The 15,200-nt window shown below is 42.5% G+C and overlaps 1 protein-coding gene across 1 annotated transcript in view; it reads left to right on the top strand.

The window, feature by feature from the left end:
- Positions 1 to 15,200, top strand: part of PHF10 (PHD finger protein 10) — a 475,129-nt gene that overhangs the window by 84,711 nt on the left and 375,218 nt on the right. Inside the window, exon 4 of the mRNA XM_068233401.1 lies at positions 11,212 to 11,220. Coding sequence (XP_068089502.1) covers positions 11,212 to 11,220 — 9 coding nt within the window. The remainder of the gene's footprint in view (positions 1 to 11,211; positions 11,221 to 15,200) is intronic.

Here is a 15,200-nt window from a genome sequence, read left to right as displayed (position 1 = left end):
ATTAACCTCCTTGCCGGTCTAAAAAATCCGGCAAGGAGGCAGCGCCGCACTTTTTTTAAATTTTTTTTTTTACTAAATCATGTAGTGAGCCCAGGGCTCGCTACATGATAGCCGCTAAGCTTTGGCGATCAGAGTATGCAGGGAATCCCGTTGAGAACGGGATTTCCTGCAGGGCTTCCCCGGTCGCCATGGCGGGATGACGTCATAGACGTCGTGACGTCAGAGGGAACCCCGATCCGCCCCTTAGTGCTGCCTGGCACTGATTGGCCAGGCTGCGCAGGGGTCTGGGGCGGGGGGGCGGCTCGGCGCGGCGGGTAGCGGCGAATCGGCGGCGATCGCGTACTACACGCAGCTAGTGCTAGCTGCGTGTAGGGAAAAAAAATTATGCAAATCGGCCCAGCGGGGCCTGAGAAATCCTCCTGCGCAGGTTACCCCGAGCTGAGCTCGGGATAACCGGCAAGGAGGTTAAGAACTGGTCCGTTTAATTACAGATGATGAAATACGTACAGCCATCCAATCTCTTAAAAACTCTAAATCTCCAGGTCCTGACGGGTATACGGCTCTGTATTATAAAACTTTTAGTCATATACTTTTACCCCGTCTTAAACTCTTATTTAACTCTGTTATGAATGGTTCTCCTCTTCCTAATGAGATGCTATTGGCCAGTATGTCTCTTATCACCAAACCTAAATTGGACCATACTCAACCTACTAATTATAGACCAATTTCAGTCCTAAACAACGACATTAAATTGTTGGCAAAAATTCTTGCTTCTAGATTAAATGGAGTTATTCAATCAATTATTTCCACTTCTCAGACAGGATTTATCCCTGGACGTCAACTTACTGACTACACAAGGCTAGCCATAAATATCATACCTGGATGCTTGGTTAACAGGGGAATGGTTGGTTTTATTGAGTCTCGACCTGATCAAAGCATTTGACTGTGCTCTGGCCTTATATGAACACTACATTGCAACATTTCGGTATTCCAGATACAATACTAGGTGCGGTCCAGTCTCTTTATCGCTCTCCTAAAACAATTATTACGATCCCCGGTGCTAACTCCTCTTCTATAACCATGCACAGGGGCACCCGTCAGGGGTGTCCCCTCTCCCCTTTAATTTTTTCTATTATGATGGAACTTTTAGCATATGCCATTAAATCTAATCCGAATGTTAAAGGTTACGAAAAGGGTTCATCTACTTATAAAACAATTATGTATGCCGATGACGCACTTATGTTTATCACTCAACCTCTCACTTCCATGCCTAACCTGCTCAATTTACCAGACAAATTTGCTAGTCTTTCAAGCTTGAAAGTTGGCCCTCATAAATCTAAAGCCATGCCAATTAATTTTCCTCCAGCGGTTTAAAAAGTTTATCAAGCTAATTTTCCTTTTGCTTGGTCTCTAGACTGTATCCCCTATCTGGGTATAACACTAACTAACTTCTACATACGAGACCTTATTTAAAAATATCTTTCCTTCGTTTACGTTGGTTCTAAATAACCTGAAAGACTGGCTTACATTTAAAATCTCTTGTTCTGGTCGCATGGTGGCCTACAAAATGACCCTTTTGCCAAGGCTTATATTTTTTTTTTCCGAGCTATCCCAGTACCGGGTTCTAGATCCTTTTTAAATTCAATCCAGGGTCAGATCTTAAAATTTATTTGGGATAGGTGCCCCCTCGAGTAAGTCGCAAATTTTTACAAAGACCTAAGCATTTGGGAGGGATGGGGTTACCTGGCCTGTGGTCCTATTATCTTTCCTTACAGTTTGCTCAGTTAGGCGGTTGGTATTCCTCATTGGAACCTCCTCTTTGGGTTTTGAAAAGGATTCTATTGGCCCTTATAACCTCCAATCTTTATTATTCTCTAGTAAAAACCTTTCTAAACATCTTTTTAAATATAATAAAGTTTTTTTCCCATGGGATATCTTTATGGTGGCGTAGGTTTGGGCAGTCCCCTCCAGGAATTTCAACTATCCCCTTAATTGGTAATCCTGATTTCCCCCCAGCCTTTGATGACCCAGACTCATTTAAATGGTGGGTAGATAACTGAATGCATTATGCCAAGAAATTTTGAATCTCTGATATTTTTGTTTCCTTTGACATACACAAAAAAAGGGAAAGGTCCCCCTCCTATATCATAAACGTTAAATAGCCATATATGAGCAAAAAATATATAAAAATCGAGCCTAGGACAAAAGAATCAAATGAAAAAATCTTTATTCATAGCCAGCTCAAAATATTAATAAAAACAATTAAAAACATGCAGCCAATCAGAGTCACAGGCCCCTAAATAATATCAATCACAAACTGAGTCACATGTCAAGATATTATATGGTTTGGTTGCCTGCCTGGGGAGTCATGTGGTACAAATATATAGCGATGCCTCAATCGTAAGAAACAACAAAATTATTAATCATCATCTAGAGACAATCGCCCCACACATAAACCCAGGAAAGCAACCTCCAACACTAGTAAAACATATCATGTACATAAAAAATCTCCATCCAATCCTGTCGCTGTAATAAAGTGAAGGTCTCACAAACATTCAAAAATTCATAACATCAATAAGGTCCTATAGACCCATGTGATAGGAATATCGTGCAAAACGCAATGAGGTAGACAAATAAATAGAAAGTGCATTAGTGTAGAAGTAGATGGAAAGGGAAGGCAAATGGATAGGGTGGCGACAAAAACGCCAATATGGGTAAAAAAGTGATCTAGGTAGCGCTAAAATAGAAGGAGAAAGACATGAAGACTCACCACGTAATGAAAGTATGAAGACCCCGACTGGCTGCAACAGCGCTGCCCGCGCTGTCCCACTAGTTCCGCCGAAGCTGCCAAGGGACGACTTACTAGGGAGCTGGCGCAGTTTAAATATCCCTCTCTACACACCCAGACGCGGCCGCGTCATTGGCTCAACCCCACGTGCCGTCAGATGACGTCGGCACGTACGGCCGGCCATGCGTCAAATGAAACGCATAGACAGTGACTGATACGCATGGAAATCTGCATGAAGGTAACTATGACGTATAAATATCCGCATCGTCGCCATCTAGTGGGCAAATCTCAGAGTACATAGAAAATCCAACAAAGATTAGATACAACAGTTAAAGTCGGTATTCAGCCGCCATCTAGTGGAGGGAGAGGGAAACAACAAGTGCAGATAAAATTGAGTAAAGAGACCTCAAAAGAACCAATTGTCCTAGGCCCAGACAGATCATCAGAGCACATAAATTACATTAACAACATCATCATTTATAGTTATTCCAATATACAATTCTTAATCCAAAGTCATGATAATATACAGTTTTAAGCAGTTTTGAACAGGAAGATCTCTACATATAGAGGACCCAATGCGAATATCTCAACATATTCATAAAAAATACACAATGTTTCAAATCCAAGCGCGTGAATCATATTCACCCCAAAGTGGCCCAGGTTCTCTATCCCAATTCCAGAGCATAAGTCCAAGAAATCCTCGTTTATGTATCCAGCGTAGCTCCCATTGTAGTAATTTGGTGATGTAATTTCCACCTCTGATACTCGGTTGTAACCTCTGAAGTCCATAGACCTTCCAATTTTCTATTTTACTCAAAGGACAGATCAGAGAGTGTGCTGCTATAGTTGTTAGGGCTTTATTGTCTTGGTAATCTCTATATGCCAGTTTTAAATTTGAGCGATGCTTTTGGACTCTAAACTTGAGAGGATTTTTCGTCTGCCCAACATATCTTTTGGAGCACCCGCATTGTCTACCTCATTGCGTTTTGCACGATATTCTTATCACATGGGTCTATAGGACCTTATTGATGTTATGGATTTTTGAATGTTTGTGAGACCTTCACTTTATTACAGCGACAGGATTGGATGGAGATTTGTTATGTACATGATATGTTTTACTAGTGTTGGAGGTTGCTTTCCTGGGTTTATGTGTGGGGCGATTGTCTCTAGATGATGATTAATAATTTTGTTGTTTCTTACGATTGAGGCATCGCTATAAATTTGTACCACATGACTCCCCAGGCAGGCAACCAAACCATATAATATCTTGACATGTGACTCAGTTTGTGATTGATATTATTTAGGGGCCTGTGACTCTGGCTGCATGTTTTTAATTGTTTTTATTAATATTTTGAGCTGGCTATGAATAAAGATTTTTTCATTTGATTATTTTGTCCTAGGCTCGATTTTTTTATATATTTTTTTGCTCATATATGGTTATTTAACGTTTATGATATGAGGGGGACCTTTCCCTTTTTTTTTGTGTATGTCAATTAGTTGTTTAGAGGTCGAGGACCTCTTTCCCCCTGAATTTAATTAAACCTATTTAGGTATTTATGGTAATTATTGTTGCCTGAATATGTTTGCTCAATTGTTTTGATGTTAACAATTTTTGTTTCCTTTGAACAGCTCAGATTTACTAAGGATATCCCTAGATCGGAATTTTTTCGTTACCTGCAGATTAGGCATTTTCTGCACTCAAGAGGCCTTGGCAAAAGGGTTGAACCCCCCCCATCACTTTATGATAGATTATGTAGAGGGGATATCCTAAGCAAAGGTCTCATTTCCTCCATTTATGAGGATCTGATCACAACCAGTATTGAAGCCAAACCTAAATATATATTGGATTGGGAGGGAGAATTGGCAATAACTTTCACTGAAGATCAATGGACGCTCATGTATGACAGAATATTAAAATCCTCCCCATCCCCCTGCTTAAGGGAAACGGCTTTTAAATTAATGAGATGGTATAACATGCCGATTAAACTTCATAAGATCTTCCCCACTCATTATCCACTGTGTTTTAGGGGCTGTGGGGGTAAGGGTACATTGACTCACATTTTTAGGGATTGTACGGTTGCTCAATCCTTTTGGGCTGAAATTTGGGCCTTGTTCCATAATATCACTCAAGTAATGGATTCTAGCTCTCCAGCCCAAGCTTTGTTATATGCTAATGCCCCTACTATCCCCAAAACCTTCAGACGCTTCTATAGTGCTTGCCTGTTAGCTGCCCAATGGGTTATCGCATCTAATTGGAAGCAACATAATCTACCGTTCTCATCATTTAAACAGAGATTGTAACTTATCATGGAATCTGATAGATTGGCTAGTATTGTCTCCTCTTCTTATGAAAACTTTCAAAAAAGGTGGCCTGCCTGGTTGTAATATGTCTAATTTTTCTCCTGCTTCATTTCAAACATGTTGCATTTTGTGCCAAAGTCTCAGCAATGTCTCATTTTATATGTACCTTTCTCCAATTGCCATCCGGGACAACACGAGATCCGGTCCCGCCCAGGATCTGGGGAAACACAACCCCCAAGAAGATTAAAAGCCCCCGCCCTCCCTCAAACCTCAGTTTATCTGTGTTTCCGCAACGGAAACACCTCGAAAGACAAGCTCCCGTTTGTTGTTTTTTTCTACTCACCAGAGGGTGAGTCCACAACAGGAGGAAAGGCGGCTTGGGCGAAACAGAGGGAACGCCGGCTGCAGTCATTCCTCCACATGCGGCGGGTAAAGGCTTCTGTGCAGTGTATGGACGTTACTCCGCACGCCCCCTCTCAGACGCCGGCTCTGCAAGGCGCATCCGCGCTCTGATCGGCCTCCGGTAGTGACGTAGGGCGTGTGGCCGGAAGGGGGGCGGATCCGGAGAAACCAGGAAGTACTCGGGCGGACTCTTGGCGTCTCCATTACGCCGACAGCCTTCCACAGCGGCAGTCGCGTCTTGGCGTGGAAGGATGTCGCAACAGAGGGGAGAGCAAGCCCAGCAGCAGCAACCACAGCGGGAAACAGAGGCTGCGAGCTCAGCTACCAAACCCTCACCACAGCAGCCATCGGGTACAAGTGGGGTAAGCCTCCAGTGGAGGATGAGGCTTTATCTTTGCTTACCATGTTTTTTTCAAGTGATGGCATTATCAAGTCTTTTTGTCTTATCTGCTTATTTCTAGACAAAGGCTGACCCTAAAGCTCCTGCACAAGCTAAAAACTACAAGAGATGTGGCTTATGTAGCAGTAAAATTGCATTAGATGCCCCTAGAAATGTATGCCAGGGTTGCACTGATGCCATTGTCGCTTCACATTCCTCAGATATCCTTAAGGGGGTCATGGAGGCAGTGAATAAAAATATGCAGGAGACATTAGACAAATTCAAGGAATCATTTGTTCCTCCAGCTTCTGAGCCCCTTCCAGGTTCCTCTTCGGGCTTATTGCACCAGTCTTCTCCCTTAGATTTTTTAGGGGGCGAGGAGAATGAGGGTGAAGAGGAGGAGGAGGAGGGGGTTTCTGTCTCTCAAGAGGAGGGGGAGCAGCCTCAGTCAGAGGATTCGGATAGGGAGGATGTTGTCAAAACCCCAAGGTTTTTGTTCACTCCAGACGAATCTTCTGAGTTACTAAAGGCTGTTTATACTACGGAACAGATTAAAGAGGCGGTTCCTGAGCTTACTCCTCAGGATCAGGTCTATTCAGGCTTGGGACAATCTAAGGGCAGAGTCTTCCCTATTCATAAGACTCTTCAGGAAATTATTGTATCTCAATGGCGAGATCCTGAAAGGCCCTTGTTTATCCCCAAATCCGCAAAGAGGAAGTATCCCTTTGAACAGGCAGATATCGAGAAATGGACAAAATGCCCAGAATTGGATGCTTCTTTATCCAAATATTCCAAGGACTCCGATTTATCCTTTGAGGATGCAGGAGTCCTTAAAGATGTAATGGATAAAAAAGTTGATTCTCTGCTTAAAAAAGCTTGGGAATCTGCCGCTTTCGGATTCATCCCAGGTATTTCAGCAACATGTATTGCCAGAAATCTTAGAATTTGGATGGATAATCTTATCGAACAAATTTCTAAGGGGGTGCCTCTTAAAGACTATGCATCTTCATTGCCGGTAGTCCTGAGAGCAGTCGCTTTTTTAGCTGATGCGGTTACTGAACTCATTCGCGTTTCTGCGCGCACTACAGCGCTCGTTAACTCTGCCAGAAGGGCTGTGTGGCTGAAAACCTGGGAGGGAGACCAGACATCTAAGAATAGATTATGCTCTATTCCTTTTGAGGGGAACCTTCTGTTTGGGTCAGAATTGGATGAAGTTCTGTCCCGCTCAGCAGAGAAAGGCAAACAATTCCCGAACAAGAGAAGGAATTTTAAGGGAAAGAAACCCTTTGTTCCTAATAAGCAATCGACGGATCTATCGAAAGGTAAGACTGTGCAGAGGAAGTGGTCCTTTCCGAAAGGGAAGGGCAGAGGGGGATTCACTCTTGGTAAGACTGAACCTCCCAAGACCAATAAATGACTTTTTGCCAGTAGGGGGACGACTGATTTATTTCCGGTTAGAGTGGGAGAAGTTGAATCCCGATCCTTTTGTGTTTCGAATTATAAAGCAGGGCTATCGTCTTCAATTTTCCAGTCCTCCCCCTCAAAGGAAGTTTCTCAATCCTATTCCAAAGGACCCCGAAAAGGCCTTGGGATTGGCGTTAGAAATTCAAAAACTATTGGAGAAGAGAGTAATTGTGTCTGTTCCCCAGGAAGAGGAATTCCGGGGCTATTACTCCCACGTGTTTCTGGTGAAGAAAACCAGCGGGGAGTTCAGGTTTATCCTGAATTTGAAGTCTCTCAATCCGTTTCTAGTTTGAAAGAAATTTCGGATGGAGAGCATCTACTCTGTAAGAGCTCTATTACAGGGCAAGGAATTTTTTGTTTCAATAGACCTCCAAGATGCTTATCTGCACATTCCTATTTTTTCAAATCATCAAAGATTCCTGAGATTTGCAATAAAAGATCAGTCCCACATCCGCCACTTCCAATTTCAGGCGATGCCCTTCGGGATAGCATCTGCACCCCGAATTTTTACAAAAGTTCTAGCAGAAGTGATGAAACAGTTAAGGCTCCAGGGGATTTCAGTGGTCCCATATCTGGACGACCTTCTAATCTTTGCAGACTCAAAGGACTTGGTCACGTCCCACAGAGACATGGCGATAAAATTGTTAACGGAAGTAGGGTGGCTAATAAACTACGAAAAGTCATCACTAACCCCTGTTCAGGAGATTACCTTCCTGGGTTACAAAATAAACTCTTTAGACAGGAAAATTTATTTACCCATAGAAAAGATCACGAGGATTCAACTGGAAGTAAATCAATTGCGGGCAAGAGAGACTTGTCCTCTTCGCCTAATCATGCGAGTGCTGGGTCTATTTTCTTCAGCAATCCCTGCAGTCACTTGGGCTCAAGCCCACGGCAGGGAGCTTCAAGCAGTACTTTTGGCCAATTGGGACAAATCCCAGCAGTCTCTGGATCTCCCAATTGTTATCCCAGAGTCAGTAAGGGACAGTCTGTCTTGGTGGCTGAGCAATCAAAATCTAATTCAGGGGAGATTTTGGAGACAATACGATCCAGTAAAGATCTTTACGGACGCAAGTTCCTGGGGCTGGGGTGCAACAGCTATGGGGCAGCATGTCCAGGGGAGCTGGCCTTGCCCGGTAAGGAAAAGGTCGTCCAATTTCAGAGAACTACTGGCAGTACAAAGGGCTTTTCTATCTTTGCAATCTCTGATAGAGGGAAATCACGTTTTGATTTTTTCAGACAATGTCACAACAGTGGCTTATCTGTCCAAGCAGGGGGGCACCAGATCCAAGGATCTGATGCTCCTGTCGGCGGAGATTCTTGGCTGGGTAGAACCTCTAATTCTATCCTTATCGGCGGTCCACATAAGGGGGGTCCTCAATGTAGAGGCAGATTTCTTGAGTCGTCAGTAAGTCAGTCAATCAGAATGGGAACTGCATCCGGAGATTTTCCAGTTAATTATGGACAAATTCGGAGTTCCCGAGATAGATCTCTTCGCGTCCCCACACAACGCGAAGGTAAAGCAGTTTTTCTCCCTCCACAAATGCCAGAGTTCGATGGGATTGGATGCCCTAACCCTTCCTTGGGGATTCAGGTTGAGTTATGCCTTTCCCCCGATAGCCCTCCTTCCACAAGTATTAGGGAAGTTTCAAGGGGAATCGGGGAAATTAATTCTCGTAGCTCCACTATGGCCAAAGAGGCCATGGTATGCAACTCTTCTCAAAATGGCAACGGAACCTCCTTTTCCTCTGCCATTTCGTCCAGATCTATTGATCCAGGGTCCCTTAATTCATCCCAGGCCCCAGTTATTCAAACTGGCCGCCTGGATCCTGAGAGGGTGATTTTAAGGGACAAAGGTATCTCTGAAAAGGTTATCGACACACTTTTAAAATGTAGAAAGCCGGTGACTCAGAAGATCTATCGTAAGGTGTGGAAGGTTTACCTAAGCTGGTGTTCCTCCCACTCAAAAAATCAGCAGTTGACCAGTTCAGTATTAGATTTCCTGCAGGACGGGTTTGATATGAGGCTAGCTCCTAGTACTCTCAAGGTACAATGTTCAGCCCTATCTATCTTGTTGGACAGGCATTTAGCACAGGAAGAGATAGTAAAGAACTTCTTTAAGGCTTTACAGAGGTCTACCCCAGTAAAACAGAAAATATTTCCGGAATGGAATTTATCTCTGGTCTTGAACAGCCTCACTAAGGCTCCCTTCGAACCAGTTGAGGAAATAGATATTAAACTTCTAACCCTTAAACTGGCCCTTTTAATTGCAGTTACGTCAGCCAGACGATTAAGCGATCTTCATGCTTTATCCGTTAAAGATCCTTTCCTAATTATATGTTCAGACAGTGTTAGGTTGAGACTAGACCCAGCTTACCTGCCTAAGGTTGCATCAGAATTTCACAGATCTCAAGAGATTATTCTTCCATCCTTCTGTCCCAATCCCTCGGGGGAAAAAGAGGAGAGTTTTCACTGTTTAGATGTCAGAAGATGCCTTCTGGTTTACCTTGAAAGATCCAGGGAGTTTCGTAAATCTAGCAGTCTGCTGGTCTCATATTCAGGGAAGAATAGGGGCCTCCAAGCATCCAGACAAACAATAGCCAGATGGGTCAGACAGGCCATCTCCCTAGCTTATGAAAGTAGCGATTGTCCAGCACCAGCTAATATTAAAGCACATTCTACCTGTTCATTATCCACATCATGGGCTGAGAGAGCAGGGGCCACCATCCAACAGATATGCCAGGCGGCAACTTGGTCAAGCACGTCAACTTTTATCAAGCATTACAGAGTGGATGTGCTGATCCCAGCAGGACCAGTCGTTTGGGAGAAAGGTGCTACAGGCGGTGGTCCCTCCCTAGGTGAGTCTTTAAATTAATTAAAGACTTTCTTGTCTATCTCTCGTGTTGTCCCGGATGGCAATTGGAGAAAGACTCCTATTAGACCTACCAGTAATGGAGTTTCTAATTGCCACCTGGGACAAGGATTACTACCCTTCCCTTTTCTGTCTCGCACCTTTCGCTATTTAGAGTTTATCCACAGGGAGGATTAGAGGGCCACCTTTGGGTGTATATATATATTTTATTTTTCTCCTTCATCTTGGTGTTTCTAGTCTTATGTACTTTCAGACGCACTGAGGTTTGAGGGAGGGCGGGGGCTTTTAATCTTCTTGGGGGTTGTGTTTCCCCAGATCCTGGGCGGGACCGGATCTCGTGTTGTCCCGGATGGCAATTAGAAACTCCATTACCGGTAGGTCTAATAGGAGTCTTTTTGTACTATGGAGCAAAACTGTTAAGGATTCTGTTTGGTTCATTCTTTTACTGTCATCCGGTTATACTGTAAGTAACTGTTGCATATAATTTTGTTCAAAAGTCTTGTATTGCACTATGCTCTGATGACTTTATTTATCTTAATAAAGGCTTTTTGTAAACTAAAATCATGCTCTACATTTTCCAATACTCCCTGTTGGTGGTTAAATTTAATTTCTGCAGCATGCAATTCTTTTGATAAGGCTGGTAATAATCCTTTGTCTTTAATTATTTCTTTTGTCCACTTATCCCAAGGAAATTCATTAATTTGCGAAACATTATATTGTATAGGGAAACTATCAACATCTTCAGATATCAAAGATATCCCGTCTTGACTACTGCAACACACTAGTCTGTGGTCTACCAAAAAGTAGACTGGCACCTCTCCAATCCCTACTAAACTCTGCGGCCCGTCTCATCCACCTCTCTTCTAGATCCTCTGAGGCAGCCCCTCTCTGCCAATCCCTCCATTGGCTACCAGTTGCCCAAAGGATCCAGTTTAAACTTCTCACACTTGCATACAAAGCTCTACACAAGCTATCGCCTCCATACATTTTCTCTTTAATCTCCAGATACCTCCCCGCCCGGACCCTCCGTTCCTCACAGGAGACCCTTTTGTCCTCCAGCCTAGTCACCTCCTCTCACTCTCGCATCCAAGACTTCTCACGGGCTGTCCCTCTCTTTTGGAACTCTCTCCCTCAGCCGGTTCGTCACGCCACGAGTCTGGAAACCTTCAAATGTACTCTGAAAACACACCTGTTCAGACAAGCCTATAATTTGCTATAGGCAGCACTGAAGGCACACTGGCTCACCCACTAATCCTTGTGTTTCCTTCCCTTTTGTTTCCTCCCCACTACCCTCTAGATTGTAAACCTGCAAGGGCAGGGACCTCCTCCTAGTGTTTCTCATACTGCTGTTATTTTAACATATGTACATGTACCAACTACATATCAACTATGTATGTATCTGTATTTATTCTATTCAATGTCATGACTGTACAGTGTCTTGTATTTCTTATGTACATTTGTTCCCCATTATTTGTTTGTACTATGTACAGCGCTACGGAAGATGTTGGCGCTATATAAATAATAAAAAAAATAATGTAATATTCTTACATAATTTAGACTAACTGCATATATATCCCCTTCTGCACAATATAGACCTCTAACTATTGTGAATAAACACAAGACTTAAAATATCCTTTAACCATTTCCTCACTGGACATTACTTGGAAGCAAACATTTTTTTGTTCTACATGTGTAATTAGATCTGTGTGAGTGTTAACCCTTTCAATTCTTGCAGTGCACAGACTTTGATTGTGATAGCATGAATGGTAAATAGGCTTTCCCTGATTAGGCAAACAAATAACCTTTGATTGAAAATGTAAACATGATGATACATCTAATTGATCAACATCATTACTTCCTTCATCCATGGCAAAATCATTATAAAACATTTGATAATACAATAATTGTGTATCACTAACTGGAACTCCTAATATTGTTACAGGCACTAAAATCTGTTCTTTACCCGCTATAGGTCTCATTGATGTACTAATACATTAATTTTGATTGCACCCATACCATTTATTAATCCATACATATATATGATTTAATGCATAATTATATTTTTTGGGTAAACTTGGTAATATTCCTAGAGGTGTTATTCCTCCTTGGAAGGCCTGTGCTAGAATTTTAAAATTTGTTGAATATTCAGTTTGGGTTTCCAAACATATCCTTGCCAACTGTGACTTTTGTTCACTATCAATCAATATCAAAGCTATATCTTACAAATGTGATACGGAAGGTCCTAAAACAGATGCAGTTTGTATTATCATACTCTCCATCAATTGGTTTATATTCCTCTGCACCTTTAACCCTTTACCTCCCAACAACCCCACTGTTTCTAAATCCGATTTCAAAGTTTTTACATCCAGGCTGTTAGTTATGGCACCAATGGTCCCTGCACCTCCTAATATACCCTCTAATGCCTCGCTTGTTCCTAGGGAAAGTTTCAAAACTATTTTCAAACCATTGTTCCATTCCATGTATCGAATTTGCAAGATAATTTTGGGCATATTGGATATCTTGTGGAAATTTTCCAACTTGAAATATTAAACTTCCAAACAATTATCACAAATCTACCTTCTCTCAACAGTGGTTTGGTCTGGAAATGATTGAATTGAAAAATGTTTATCATTACAAATGGTTCTTTCAGGAGATTTCACTGTGATTTGTCGTATCACATTTAGTAGGGAATCCTTGTAGATTAGTACAACATTTATAGATTCCACTATCTTCCATAGCCACTTCTTTTAAATAATAAACCAATTTAGAATTTATCCATTTTACACTCCCTTTAGCACCTTGGTTAATCACATGGATATTACCTTTTATAAAAATTTCCCAAAAATTCATTATTTTTACTCCATGTCAAAGTTGCATTTGGAGGTAACAGTACAACAGTATTGCATATCAGCTGTATATCATTATAATCTTCTTTAACTTCTTTAACCTTCTTTAACTTCTAAGGAACGTGGCATAACTTTAATCTCCGGATACACTATATTTGTCACCGTCAAAATAATTTTTATATTTCCCAAAATCTATTGATATCTCCTTCAACATCACTTTTAATTACATTACTATCAGGAAATAAGAATACCATTGCACCTTGGGACAATAAAATATGTTTTCCCCCTTTTTCCCCTCTCATATACTCATTCGTATTTCCTTCGGTAAAATTTCCAGACCAAATTACTGTGTCATTGCCCTTGATTTGTACGTACCAGAAATTAAATTCAGTTAAACTACAACTTATATTTCCTGTCATATCATTATGGATATATCGTCCTGTCAATTTAGTGAATACATTTCTTGATTCTATCACTGCTTGGACACCTATATTTCTAGTATGTTGGAAAAACAATTGTAAACAACAAACATCATCTGAACCTAAGCAAAAACATCCTACAATGTCATTTTTGGTATCTACAGTACTTTCTTTAAAGAGGACTTGAACCAAAAAAAGTCAATAAATTGAGACTCTTTATCCCTTAGTAATTAATTATTAGATAAAAAACAATTGTCACAAGCAATATAAAAATATATATAGTTGCACAATTCAACTTTGGGTAAAAGGTTTTTTTGAGACTGGCAGGCTCCATCTTGCAGCTTTCACTCCATGGGAGGTGCAGAGTCAGATTCCCTGGGCAGTGTTACAGTTGTCCCATTCACGCCCACTGAACGAGATTTACAGCCCTGTGTCATGTCATCAGCAGTCGCCCTGTCACAGGACACTGACACTGTAAGGCTGATGCTGCTGCACTGTACTGGCACACTAGTTCACATGTAAAGCAAGCTGTTTCAGCTGATTTTCTTAAGCATCTGCAGTGGGAATCCCCTCTTATTTCAACCATCTGTTGCCCCCCTTTCTCCTCCTGTAGTTAGCATGGTAGGCAGGGGCAATCCCCTCTTATGTGATGCAGCTGCCCTAGTCTCCCCTGTAGTTAGTGCTGCAGAGGGAATCCCCTAATTGAGACTCTGACGCTCTAACCTGTGAAGCTGCAGCCCAGTGATGTATGACAGTCATACATCACTGTTGTGCCCTCTGTAACCGCTGCACTCTTTTTGCTCCAGGAAGTAGAGACTTCTTGATACAGCCACTGGGTCTTCAAACTGATGTCACCTCTGAAGCTGCAGCACATCACTGTGCGTCTGATGAAATAGTGCACTCTGTGTACAAGTCTCTACTTCACGTAGCAGAGAGCGTGCAGCAGCTACAGAGGACACAACAGTGATGTATGACTGTCATACATCACTTTGCTGCAGCTTCACAGGTCAGAGCTTCAGAGTTTTAATTTAAGGGATTCCCTCTGCAGCACTACGTATAGGGGAGACCAGGGCGGCTGGATAATGTCAGAGAGGATTCCCCCTGCCTGCCACAATGTACCTACGGGGGGAGTGCTGAATCTGACAGTACATCTCTTAGCTGTATTAGCTGATACAGGAGGCCCCTCTCCCCTTCCTTCGTCTGTTGGGCTCTGTGAGGGGGGGGGGGGGGAGGGAGGGAGAGGGGGGGATCCTCCTCTGTGATCTCAGGCATGCGTCTGCTGGGCTCTCTGTTGAGCAATGTCCCTCTACTCACCCTTCTCAGCCTCTCTCTTCCCCCCTCGCCCATCTGCTCTGCTAGGCTCTCTCGTGCCTCCTTCCCTCCAATGTCTGCCGTCCCTCCTCCAATAGCTCTCTCTCCACTCCTCTAATCTCCTCTCTCTCCCTCCGCTGTCTGCTCCAGTGAGTCTGCTCTGCCTGTCATTTTCCCTTCTGCCTTCCGAGGAGACGCCAACTGACTACGTAAACGGTAAACAAAACATGCCTGCAAGAAATCTCGCGAGCACATAACATAGTGGGTGGCATTTAGCTGACTACAAGGTTTCCCAGCGTCCTCTTCAAGCCTGCTGCCGCGGCAGCCAACGTCAGAGTTGGGAGGGGATTATTTCAATTATTTATATTATAAGTTTAGTTACATGTTTTTATCATATATTGCACACTTTTTTCACTAT

Source organism: Hyperolius riggenbachi, chromosome 4, assembly GCF_040937935.1.
Source record: "Hyperolius riggenbachi isolate aHypRig1 chromosome 4, aHypRig1.pri, whole genome shotgun sequence".
In the NCBI taxonomy this organism is placed as follows: Eukaryota; Metazoa; Chordata; class Amphibia; order Anura; family Hyperoliidae; genus Hyperolius; species Hyperolius riggenbachi.
Note: the sequence above shows the minus strand (reverse complement) of the source record. Positions and strands in the feature narration are given on the sequence as shown.